Here is a 13,299-nt window from a genome sequence, read left to right as displayed (position 1 = left end):
CGCCTTATCCGAGAGCGCAACTTGCACCAATATCAATGAAGGTAAAGATTCTATCACCATGCTTCCCTAAATATGCCCAGAGAGTTCACAATTTTTATGTCGCAGTAGAGTTTCAAACCGCTAATTTCACTCACCTTATAGCAAGAAATAACTTTCCAAGTTTTTATTAAACCAAGACCAGCGCAAAAGTGCTGTTATTTTAAGACAGCTTCAAAGTTTGAATGATCATCAAATACTTTGCAATAAAAACAACTAAATTTCTTTTTTAATAATTATCAACACTGTACAAAGAGTTTAAAAATATAAATCTAATAGAGCAGCCTACCTATAATATAAAAAGCTAAATTGCCTAAAGTCTATGTGACAGTTGATGAAAAGGTGATTGGAGGATTTTGTAAATTTCGGCGGGAATTTGCTTTAATGGGTGCGAAGATTTAAACACTTACATCATAATACATCATAAAATCGATCCAGAAATTTTTGTGATACCGTGATCAAAGATATGCAATACTACTGTATTGACCACAATTCAATGTCTCAAAAGTTTAATCCGCTAAAATTCATCTCCACCGGGGAACGCCCTTTCACTACCAAGCACGGGTGCCATGGCCAGAACTTAATAATCAGATTCTTGTATTGTTCGCTGGTTATAAGCTACCTATCCCGCCCGCCCGTTCGTTGCGGAAAATGTTATTGAAACAAATGAGGTTCAGGTTATTAAAAACCTTTCCATAAACCGAGTTCGTAGTCACGAAAGGGATGAAAAAAAGCCAGTGGGAAGACTAATCTCAATTTATTCCACAGTTTCCAACATTTTTCAATGAATATGTGACAAGTCAGCTCATCGTCAAGGAGGCCGAGTCTTCCACTTGCATTACGCTTGTTATTCGTCACCTTTTGTCCACCCACTTATAGGCGCCGACGACTCCAATTCCAAGCAGTGTAAATCCAAGAAAACCGATCAACTTTTTCTTAGTAGAGCTCTTTTGCAATTTGTTTTTACTTTGGTTTTTGTGCGATGTGATGTTGTCTACCTCTGGCTTAAAATGTTTTGGTAATACCTAAAAAATGATAAGAATTGAGTCTAAGAAATTAATAAATAACTTGTTATGACCTATGAAGGATAATTATACACACAGTAGAGATTCTGCAGTTGAACGTCATAAAATGTTGATAAAATCTCTTGCAAACTTATGAGAAAGTTTGGGTAGCTTTTTTTGTGAAATACAAGTAATTTTCAAGCTGTCTCAAAACTTTTTAAATGCGAAATTTAAGGAAAAATCGACAAGTTTTGTTTGCTATTTAAAATAGCTCGCTTCAAAGAGAATAAAAGATACAATCAAGGTAAAAAATGTATTGGACAACCTTCCAATTGTTGTCTGGAACCCCCAGGCCCCAGAGTAGTGTTGATTGGGTGGGTGTTTGACCTCCAGCGGTCTCCAACATTACCATGGGGATAGGGGGATGTTTGAACTTGTTGTCCGATGAATTTTCACCACGATTGTAGATGTCCAGTCGTTTATATGTTAATGAATATGTCAAAAATAGTTTTAATGAATTTTAAGTCGAAATTGAAACTTGTTAAAACGAAATACCTGAGTAATTTCACCATGTAGAGAATAGACTTTGTCATTCAATGTATTCGAAACACGACGAGCTTCCTCACACTGTTCGAGAAGTGTCTTCTGAAGTGTCGAATTTTCCTTGAAGAAGAAAAGCATAAAAATATTTAGCTGTTGTCAAAAACATCGATAATTTTTATCAAACTGCTCGCAAAAGCAAGCAAGGGCCATATTTAGCTTTTTTAATAATTTTCTAAAATGACCTGAATTTTTGTATGAAAGCAGAATTTAAAGTAAAATACACATCTATTGAACGGGTAATAAAGTTGTGTCAAATATACAAGAATGATTCCCTTCTACCTGTTTCAAGCCAGTATAGAGCAACACTGTACATTAGGATATGTTTAATGGTAACTTACATTACTCAAATCCTCTTTCATTTTATCGATGGATTTTCTTGCAAACGTAACACAGCTTTCAATACAACTCAAATGCTTTGTGATGTTAGCAATAACTGCTGCTGTTTCCAACGTCCTAGAAATATTCATAAAATCTTTCTCAAAACAGCTGAATTGCGCATCATGATCATGCAAAAACCCTCTATCATTTATCCCTTCAAAAAAACTTAATAATTCCATCTATAAAACAAAAAATTAGGTAGGTCCAACGAAATTGATTAACATAATTTTCTTCACTAAAGAGAATAGAGTTTTCTTACGTTAATTTAGCCATGGACTGCATTGCCAAGTTGCTCGTATCCCATTCGTTAGTACGAACATTTTGAAGGGCTGTAAACAATTTCTTCCGATCTCCAAGCTTAGTAACACCAGCCTGTCCGAGAAAAGAAGAGAAAATAGTTTTGGCTTCCATAATTAATTATAAATGGAGGGGTAAAATAAACCAAAGACTTACCCAATAGGATGCACCATTCGGTTTTTGTTTTGGTAAACCATAATGGCAACCCAGCACACAGGTTGATTTTGCAAATTCAAAATGGTAGTCGAGAGGTAGGAAGATGTTGGAGTTGGATTAGCAATGTAATAGCTTTTTGGAGTAGTCAAACAAACCATTCAAGTTTGGCTTTTATGGTTATGAAGATTAAAAAGTATGCAACCTTATAATAACTTTTGCAAAACTTAAAAACCCTTTTTTTTAAATATACCTCAATCAATTCCTGTTCATCCAGCTTCAGCAGTTGTAAGAAACTCAAATGTTGATCCTAAAACGAAAACAAGACAATATTTGAGATTCAAGAAAGAAAGAACAACTGTATTCCGTATTGAATCATTCTTAACCGTCTTTTTTATCACTTCCCTTTACAAGATAACGTCTTTTTCAAGACAAAATTCAAAATTTAAACAATACTTTCTACAAAGAGAATTCTTAAAACCTTGACTTTACAAGAATATAAGATTAAACTAACTTGCATCACTGGCACAAGGTGTCCAAGTTCTTGGCCGAACAAAAATAATTCAAGGTCCCCATAATTGACGTATCTAGAAAGAGAAAAAAGTGAAAAGACTATGACATTGAAATGGAAAGTTTCAAACGCCACAACATGAAAACTTCAGTCCAGTCCCCAGTCCATCACTCTTCCCTGACAAAATTGCATCAAACACCTTACTTTAGGCGTACAAACTTTCGCGAGCAGAAACTTTCGCGATTTTGGCCCTTTTCGCGAAAGTAAATGTCTTAAAAAATTCTAGGAAGGGCCATTCGCAAAAGTTTATGCTCGCGAAAAATACTTGATAAAATAGAAAATCTGTAAAACTTCAAACTTTGAATAAAATGTAACTTTGATCTGCTTTGATGACACTTTTTAGCCTGCTAAAAGACTAATAATTTGTCAAAGGACAAAATGTTTCAAGCCAATCCAAGAAGTATTTGTTTCTGTAAGCCATTCTTTCATGTGAAAATTCTCAATTTTACGTCTTGATTCGCGAGGGTTTATGCTCGGGAAAAACATTTTTCCGTTAAATTCGCGAAAGTAAATGTCGTGAATTTCGCGCTTTTTCGTCCTCGCGAAAGTTTCTGCTCGCGAAGGTTTGTACGCCTAAAGTACTCTTTCTCCAGAAAGTAAAAACACTTACTTTGCTGACCCATCTTTTTTTAGTGAAGAACTAAAAGAAAGCAAAAATGTACTTCTTCATGGTTCTTCATGGTTCTTACATACTTTTCACAATTTCGACTTGTTTCGTCTCAGTTGGTAAAAAATCAGTAATTCACGAGCGCAATGACACAATCTTAATCTTAATACCCTTTTAGAAGTGTAGTTGACGTAGAATCAAAAAACAAATCTTGCTCTGACAAACGTACTCCGATAATGCTACAGATTAAAGGAAATGATTGCACTCTACTCACCACATTTGAGGTATTTTATCCAAAGAATCATTACTTCCATCGTACTTCTCAAGTAAGTCAGCTAACTGTACAGAAAAGGATATTGGAATGAGAGATGAATGAAGCACGCAGTTACCTCTTGGTTAGTCTATTATCAGACCAGTGGCCACCAGCCTGCTTAAAACAGAGCTAAGGGTTATTAGTCAATATTTATTTTTTTGAGGTTCGAGTGGCCTCCTAATTGTTACAAGTTTCAGTTTATTTATGGCCTTGATCAGGATAAACAAACTAGAACTAGGCATCGGTGTTTTTTGTGCTGGCGTTGAAGGGATGCCCTGATAAGGTAATCTTCTGGAATCATTTCCAAATTGAATGAGTAAAGCATCCTTTTACATTATACATGTATGATTATGAATGGAAATAAAATTTTGGAAAACGCTCATATACTTTGAACTTCTTATCGGTTCTTAAAAAAAATCAAAACTTTTGGCTTCTCTCGTGGATTATACACATTTTAGCCGCGATACACTGCCTCCTTTTATTTTTATTTCAAAGTAGAACGGAACAAGGTTGTAATAAGTGAGTGTTACCATGGAGAAACCATTGGAGAATGCAAGATCAGCAGGTGATTGGCCTTCAGAAGTAGTTAAATGTATGTTAGCATTGGACTCGAGCAAAACTTTCACCACATGATTATAACCATTGATAGCTGCGAAACACAAAGCCTGAAACAAAGGAAGAAGCAGAACATGAAGTTAATTCCGGAGGGGACTTAATGTAAGCGACGCGACCTACCTAGGCACGGCTCTTCCCAAACTAAAGGTTTCCATTGAGAGCCCCAATTTAAAGAATATTTCGCTTGACCAAACAATTCACTATACACAACTAACAAAGCCTAACCTCCCCTGTCTTGTATAAAATAATGTCATTTTGAGATTCAGTTGTATTTATACAAATGAAAATTCAAAAAATAAATAAATAAGAAATAATACAAATTTTTATGTTCTTACAGTCCAACCTCTTTCATCCTGCATATCCACAGCTGCGTTATTTTCACACAACAGTTTGACAAGCTTTGAAAGTCCTTGTTGTGCTGCATACATAAGTGGTGTCATTATGTGTCTGAAAGATTATATGATTCTGTGATTTTTTTCATTTCGGACAAATATTGTTATTATAGGTTCGGAATATCAGAAGAAAACAAAAGCAAAAAATCATCATAATTTACAAAATTAAAGAAAGCCTCAAAATCTTATCAAAAATAAGCCTAATAATTGATTACTTATCGTGATCATTGACATTGGCGCCCGACTTGATCAGTAGTTCAGCACAAGTGACAACATTGTCTTCTCCACTAGTGGAGGCCGACTGTGTTACAACCATCAGTGTTGTTAAAGAATCTGAAATCAGAATAGGAGATCATTACACTCGTCTTAAATTATACTTTGAGTGTTCCATTCTCTTTCTAAACATTCTTAGCAAATAATAACCTTTTAAGCCTTCTTAAAGAAATTATTTGTTCTATTCCTTATTAATACATTATACAGAAAATCAAAACGGTAGTCGTACCTGATTTTTGATTCACTGGCACATTATTTGAGAGTAATAACTCAATGATATCCACCATGCCATAGCTTGATGCATACATCAATGCAGGCCATCCAGATCTTAGTGTTGTATCAGGTTTGAACCCTAAAGATTACATAGTATAGTCTGACAATCTTTAGAGATAATATTGACACAATGACAGGTAAAATGGAAAAGTATATTATGGTTATATTCATTGAAAATTTGTGCTTTGCTGCTCCAATTCCTAGAAATTTTTGCCTAAGTTCTTCAATTTTCACTAGCGTGTGTTTTGAAGAACTTATCATAGTTGTGGAGCTCGTCTTCATGGTAAAGTCTTTCAAATCATTTTCGAGAACAAGAATTCCTACGAAAATGACTTCTTTCACATTATTCAATGCAGAACTGCAAAACCTATCTTAAATGAAATAATTGCTTTTTACTTTGACCTACCTTTTTCCAGAGCAGATTTGAGATACTCAACATTTCCCTCTGATATTGCGATTCGAATGTTTTCACTGTCAAGACTCAACTCATCAGTAAGATGTTGCGGTGCAGCTTTGAATTGATTAAACACACTAAAAGTAATTCATTATTGCACAAAATCTTTAGTAAACAATGTTACTAAAGTCCTAAAAATTTTCTTTTAATTGAGATTTGTATTGATAAACAAAAATTACTTAATATAAGAAGAGCTACTGTATCGACTATTTTTTTGTTTTGTTAATAAGAAAACGACCTTCTAGGGAACAAAAAATATTGCTATTAAATTTATTGTTATAGGATGCTGCTAGAAAAAAATTTCATTCATCAAATTTATCTGTTAAAGGTAAGAGTTACGGACATGCCAAGGATGTTTGGTTAAGAGTCAAGAAATTCAGACTTTCCAGTAGTAATATTTTTTAAAGTAAATAAACCTTGATGCAATACACGTTTTTTTTTTAAGAAACTAGTTTTACCAAGCAGCCTCAATGTTTCTTAAGAAATCGGCCTTTTGAGCCTTAAATGTTTCTTACATGTTTCTAAACTTTTTGACATAATCAGCCTCATTGAAGGCTGAATTGGAAGGTTCTTAAGAAAAACCGAATTGAAATAGTTATTTTCTCATTCTCAGCCTCAGCATGTTTCTTAGATGTTTCTTAGTTTTTAGGCATTCTGAGCCTCATGTTTCTTAAAAGTGTGTTTCTTAAAAAAAAAAACGTGTAGGATGAAAGTCATGACAAACTTACGAATGTTTTGGTGGATTTTCATCATAGATTTGTTGCTGTGTACTTTGAGAAGAAGGGTCATTATTGAGATCATTTTGATAATCTTCTTCATTATAATCATAAGCACCAAAATCACCATCAGAATCATCATCTTCAAAACCTGCTGGAACACCTGCCATATTCTACTCTTTATTTTTAAAATCTAAAAAACATGATTGGTCTGTTAATTTTCCTTTTGATAAAACTTTGCAACTCAAAGCGGTATCGATTCCTACAGCAACAAGTATATGGGCACCTGCTGTTAGATTAAAGATTTTTGGAGTGGCGTGAGAATAGGCTTTTTATTAGGCCCAATGTCATGTTGGACAATTAAAAACTCCAGCATAAACTGCCATAACCCCAAGTTTCAATGGACTTTTGGGGTTTCCTGTTTTGCTTTTTTAATTTTGTAACTTTTGCTTGCTGGAGCAGGGACTTTGGAACTTACTGCAATATAATGGTCTCAATTTGGACTTGATATTCCAGTGTCAGATTTAAGCACTAGTTTAAGTGGGGGCACTAGGTAAGTGGAAAAATCCATCTATGGCAATTTATGCTGGAGATTTTAATTATCAAATGTGACATCACACATAACAAAGGTATAGAACAGAGATAATTTGCCAGGCAGGTTGGCCAAGCTCCTCATTAGAAATCTGGGAGGCTGAAACCCTGTATATTACCAGAAAGTGTCAATCAAGTAACTTCAACAAATATTGAAATTGAATCAATTGAATAAGAACTATTCGATTATCAAATGCAATTGAAAAGCGGATTCCTGCCAGTATAGATTAAAACTCATACATCATGACACTCATACAAGATTACGGGATTTGTAGTGCAGTCAATTTTACTTTCGTTTTCAGTGGTTTCATTTTTGATTTCAAGCCAACATCTTAGTAACAGAATGCTCACCCATAATTACAGGGTTTGTGCGAAAAACCAAAAATTTTCCAAATCCTTAATTTTGATTAGGCGAGGCCAATTTAATTTGTTGTTTTATGGGCCAAGCTACCCAAAAAAGAGGGTCGGTTGGTCGGCAAAAAGATAAATATATCTAAAAGTAGAATTTTACGTATAAAATTTCCTAAAAAGCAAAAACTACTACATCTTGACAAAAATAGAAAATCAAAAGACACAAAATGCTCGAATTCATGGATTAAATGAAAAATTGGACATGAAATCGTCAAAACCTTGGAAAAATCACCACAATTTTGAAAATTTGGCAGTCTGTAAAGCAATGTAAATAAAAAAATAGTACCAAAATCAACTTTATTTTTATTTGGATTGTTTGAATTTCAGGGTCGGTCGGGCCCGTAAAACAACTACCTTATTGGAACTAATTTTCGCGGGTTTTAATTTTAGCGTTTTTCGCGGTTTTTCGTCAAAATCGCGAAAATTTGATCCCGCGAAAAATTTTGAGAGTTGAAAACCGCGAAAATTAATTCCCGCGAAATACAATTTTTTCCAATTTTATCGAGAAATTTGAAAAATCCCTAGGAAAATGAAAGAAATTTGTCCAAAAAAGGGCAAAACCGCGAAATTTAAAACCCGCGAAAATTCCAGAATGGAAAAAACCGCGAAAATTAAAGCCCGCGAAATGCAATTTTTGGAATATTTTTTTTTGACCGCGAAAATTAGTTCCAGCGAAAATTAGTTCCAATAAGGTAATCAAATTGGTCTCACCTTACAACAATAAAAAATGAAACTTTCCTATGTTTCACTTTATTGCACCAATTCTTCAAAATGAAAATATTTACGATATTTCTTATTATATATTCAATGATTTTTTCAATCTGCTTTCTTTAAAGAATTGAAGATGAGAAAAATATCACAGATTGAAACAAATAAAAGAGGTGTTATGAAGGGTGAGATTTTACTGCTCGTCGGGCAAGGCCATGAAAAGCCACGGGCGCCAAAAAGAAGAGCAATGTGAAATGTGGCAATTTTTCTTATTGGTGGAAATTAGATACCGTCAACTGCTCTAACTTAGAACTACTGTATCTGACAAAACATGGGACAGCAATTCGGCCACCATTTCACCGTACCTCCAAAGTCATTTGATTTGAGTTAATGAACGGCATATCAAAAAATACACGCTTTCTCTTTTGCACCAAGTAGGCTTTTAAATTGCAATATGAAAAAAATCCGTAGTGGAACACACTCAAGTGTCTGGAACGAAGAAGACCAAATAAGTGGCAAAACGATGGAGCATTTGATGTCACTCGCGCGGCAAGTTACACACTCGTTATTTGTTAATCCCATCGGGCGATAAGGGGTTAGGCGGCAGGCGTTCTCTAATTCTCCAATCAATGTCCGGTCATTTTGAATGAAAACAAAAAAAGTTAAATAGGGTACGCGATCAGTGAAAGTTATTGTGACATGTTATGACAAAAACTATGATTGATAAACTTGGTGGAGTTATCAAAACAAAATTGTTGTCAAAGAGATTTAACATTAAGGCGGCAATCTCAAATATCGTCGCCCAATCGACTCTTGAAAATTGAGTAGAATTGAGATGGCGAGTTGTCGGTAAATTTGTCAGACTTTTTCTGTAGATGACGTTTCCTTCGTTTAAAAATTTTATTATTGCCGATTTTTTGCGAGTGATTTCTAGCGCATTTGCGGCATTTTGGCTTTGTTTATCATTACATGCGGCATTTTGTTGTTGTTATGCGCCATTTTGGGTCAAAATTTGAAACCACTAATAACACACGGTTGTTTTGGCTGCTGGCTGGCTGGCAGTTTCCTTCAAGAATATATATACCTACTCCAAGAAAAATGGATGATGGAGGAAAACCCGAAAATTTTTACGACCGACCGACTCACTTTTTAGACCCAATGAGGATGCGAAATGAAGATATTTGTGATTGCCGCCTAAGTGGAAATATAGGTCAGAATATTGACAGTCCCATGTTTCAACCAATCCAGTCTGGGAAATCCTCTCAATTGCACCCTTATGTTCCGAGGGCGTAAGCGCGTAACTGCATGGTTATAATTTACGCCCGCTCCCGCCCTTGTTGAAATTGCTTAGGGATTTCAAGAGGTTCAGAATTCTCTAATTCGGGCGAAGGCATGGTTTAACGGGCAATCCATAGGGATTTTTCCAAGCACCAAGCAATGCCTCCGTTTTTACTTTCAAATTGAGTTTTTAACAAAGGCATAAGCCGCGATATCAGAGACTTGGGGCGCCTTGAGCCCCCTGTGGGTCCAGGGCTAGCCCTGGTGGGGGGTTCAGAAAGCTGAGCATATTTTTGTCTTAACTAGCACTTTAAAATGGTTAAAATTGAATGAATTTATAGAATTTATCAATGAACTCAATTTGAATTGAGTTTAATGCCACCGTCTAACGGGGGCATTAGGGTGCTTGGAAAAAACACTGATTTTTACGGAATCTTCTTCTACGATAAATTTTGAGTAAAACTGCCCTAGGCTTTTGAAATTTTCGGAAGGAATTACGTGTCAAAAATATAGGAAATTTTAAAGCGTGCAATTACACGCTTACCGCAAAAGCCGTCACCCGTCAATCTTGCTTAAAGCTTACCGCCCATTTCAGAACAATTTCGATAAGCGTGTAATTACACGCTTAAAAATTATGCCATTTTGATAACCGTGCAATTGCGCGCTTTTACGGCCTCGGAACATATAGCTACTATATTCGGCTAAAAAAACTCCCACGAACATTTTATTCGATTCATGTTTGGCTCAAAATAGCAAAACATCAAATGAGGGTCCAACCCTTTCTCATAATAATACTTCCACTTTCAAAGAAAATAATACTACTTACGATTAACAGATTTAATAAATATAAATTCCGAAAAACAAAAAATTCTGATCGTCTTCCTGCTGTCTTCTATTAATTTTTCTTGTTCAACGGCATGTCGGCCACGTGCTTTTGACTTTGTGTAATCACATCACGGAACCAAAAAAACTCACGAAAGAGGGTTATCTGATATATTTCGATGGCGTATTGGCGGCCGCCCACGCTAAAGCTCTAAAGGAGCGGACCCAATGCGCGATATGCCCGACCTTCTCAGAGCAAAGCGTGTCGTAGCATATTTCCACATCTGGTACCAGATAAGAAAGGGGGCCGCCTTCATCGTTTGAGTGAAAGATCGACCCTTACGGTCCATTTTATTGAAAATCTTTGACCATTTTTTTATATTTTTTGGATATTATGTAATAAATTAATGTATGTAATGTGATTGAGGACTGGCCGCACTAAAATTCTTACAATATGTCTCCACTGCTTAATTTCAGAGAAATAAAGCTGTGGTGCTCATGGTAGGTATCTACAGAAAGTTACGCTTTACACATTATGAACATTCCAGAATAGCCCGGGCGGGGGGGGGGGTACTACCCTTGTCGACCGACGGGGGTGCTCCGCTGAGTTTCGAAAAATGGACCCTACGTGGGACTCGAAATTTGCGAAAAAAGTGACCCTGAATTAAAATTTTCTACTTTTTCCTCAAATTTTCCAAAAATAGGCACCCTACGAGGGACTGATTTTTCTATTTTGGTGTTTTTGCGACCCTTCCTGGGACTCGTGGAGGTCAAAAAAGGTACCCTGACCAGCGGAGCATCCCCGTAACCCATCTTGCCCTAATACCCCCCCCCCCCCCCCGGGGAATAGGTTGGCTCGGCACGAAGATCAGTAAAAGAAGTAGTATTTAATTAAGTAGAACAGTGTGGTGAATCGGAAACAGTATAAAATGTTTCTTTAGCTGAGAGAGTTTGGTACACGCTATTAAAAGCCACGCCCTTCTTTTTTCATTCAACGAACTTAAAATGGGCTGAAAAATTTATGAAGAAAACAACAAAAAAGCGTTAATTTTTTTGCTAAAAATTATATTCACGAGGCTGGTTTTATGATAAAAATCAAATTATCTATTTTCAGATATTTTTTCTTCTGCTCTTTTTCTTTCTTTAGTCCAAACAAAGTCGATTTATTAATCAGTATCAGACAAATTTGTTCAAAAGGAGCATGATTAGATTAAGACCGATTATAAAGAACATCATTATTGAAAAGCTGATTTTCTATTTCTTTTGCCTTGTTTCCAATGTTCACCGATCAATATTTTCAAAGAACTGTTTTTTCACTTGTAGAGAAATTTCTGGCACTTAGGCAAAACTGGGTACGTGCTAATTTTCAAGATATCTATCTAGCAGGGTCGACTTTTGGAAGTTTTTGACGAATTTCAGCAGGTGGAAATTATAAAATTTTTCAATTTTTTTTCTACTTTTAGTCATTTTTACCACTTTTCAGGGTTAAAATGGAAAAACTTTTTGATTTTGTTGTGCTGACAGGGTTCCAAATTTACCTGATATTCATATCTGACAGGGTCTATTTTTCAAACTCCAGCGGCACGTCCCCGTCGGCCGTCAACGTCAGTGCCCCCCCCCCCGGTAAATAACCAGAACATTTTAATTAGTCCAAATCTCTGGATGAAGCTGTTGTTATAAGAATAGATCTGATGAAAATTTTTGACAGCGTCAATAAACTATATTATTGGTCCAGCGCGCAGCAGAATGGACCTTTAAAAAGCAACTGATCGAAAAGATTTTGTCTTTGTCGGGGCCTGTGCGCGCAATAAAATAACAAGTCCAGGCTAAACCAACCCCCGATCTAGAATTTTTGCCCCGCCGACCGGCGTGATGTTTGACCTATGTTTTGGATTGAATTGGTAGTAGAGTCAAATTTCTCGGTTAGATTAAAGGTAGGGTTAGGGCTAGGGTTGGGGATGGGAGTTAACCCCTGGTTAGGGTTTTTGCTCCCGGGTAGAGTTTGGAGTAAATACCATGTTTATAAGGAACTTTGAACTCCTTAATGCAGTTGTGACTCGATGGCCGAGTGGTTAAGGCGCTGGCGTTCTAATCATAGGTGCTTTATATAAAGTGGGTTCGAATCCCATCAGCGGCAAAAGTTTCGAAATTTCGGGAAATGCTTCAAAAACTTTCAAAACTTAGCAATACAAAGAAAGTGTCAAAGAATAGAAGCTCAGAGTGGAGGATGGGAAGGAAATTTTTTTGCGACACTTAAGGCACCCGGTACGAACGACATTCGGTTATTGCCACGTCAGCTGGACCTTTACGCCGCTCCGGCTTCTTGTATTTTACCTTAGAATACAGTGAAAGAAAACACGCAAATGAGATACAGACGTTATAAAAGGATGGATTGAAAGTATTCTAATTGATGTCGGTAGATCATGGTAGCATCAGACGTCTCATTCATTGTTGGTATCATTGTTGCCATAGTAATAATACTAGGTGTGTGCGTATGTTGTTGTATTAATCCTACCTGTTTCTACTTCCAAGACGTCCCTGGAGTACCCAACAAAATGAAGGTGCGGAAAAGACAAACGGGTGACAATAACAGACCTCGTCAAATAAAACGAAAGGAGAATAATGATGAAAAGACACCAGAAAATGGTCATCAAAAAAAGCAGAAAAGCAGGAACAAGAAGCCTAAGACTTTCAACCAACGTTCTAAACCTAAGAAACATTTTACCACTACTGACGTAGAGAGAGCCGATGAACACCTACTTAATGACGTACCACCGTCGTATGAAGAGACTTGTTTGACTGAA

The 13,299-nt window shown here is 36.2% G+C and overlaps 1 protein-coding gene across 1 annotated transcript; it reads right to left on the bottom strand.

The window, feature by feature from the left end:
• Positions 1 to 233: 233 nt before the first annotated feature.
• LOC136809249 (ankyrin repeat, SAM and basic leucine zipper domain-containing protein 1-like) lies at positions 234 to 6,882 on the bottom strand. The gene is made up of 15 exons (XM_067065768.1): positions 6,698 to 6,882; positions 5,922 to 6,046; positions 5,472 to 5,594; positions 5,185 to 5,302; positions 4,913 to 5,024; positions 4,493 to 4,627; positions 3,924 to 3,988; positions 3,653 to 3,682; positions 2,986 to 3,058; positions 2,725 to 2,781; positions 2,281 to 2,393; positions 1,982 to 2,096; positions 1,596 to 1,703; positions 659 to 1,061; positions 234 to 615 (listed from the first exon to the last, which is right to left on the bottom strand). Exons 1-14 carry the CDS (start codon positions 6,853 to 6,855, stop codon positions 891 to 893), a joined length of 1,503 nt encoding a protein of 500 aa, XP_066921869.1. The 5' UTR covers positions 6,856 to 6,882; the 3' UTR covers positions 234 to 615; positions 659 to 890.
• Between the last annotated feature and the right edge of the window lie 6,417 nt (positions 6,883 to 13,299).

The sequence above is a fragment of the Clytia hemisphaerica genome, unplaced genomic scaffold (genome assembly GCF_902728285.1).
Source record: "Clytia hemisphaerica strain Z4C2 unplaced genomic scaffold, Clytia hemisphaerica genome assembly, whole genome shotgun sequence".
Classification (NCBI taxonomy): Eukaryota; Metazoa; Cnidaria; class Hydrozoa; order Leptothecata; family Clytiidae; genus Clytia; species Clytia hemisphaerica.
The sequence above is the reverse complement of the archived record's forward strand: the minus strand, read 5'-3'. Positions and strand labels throughout refer to the sequence as shown.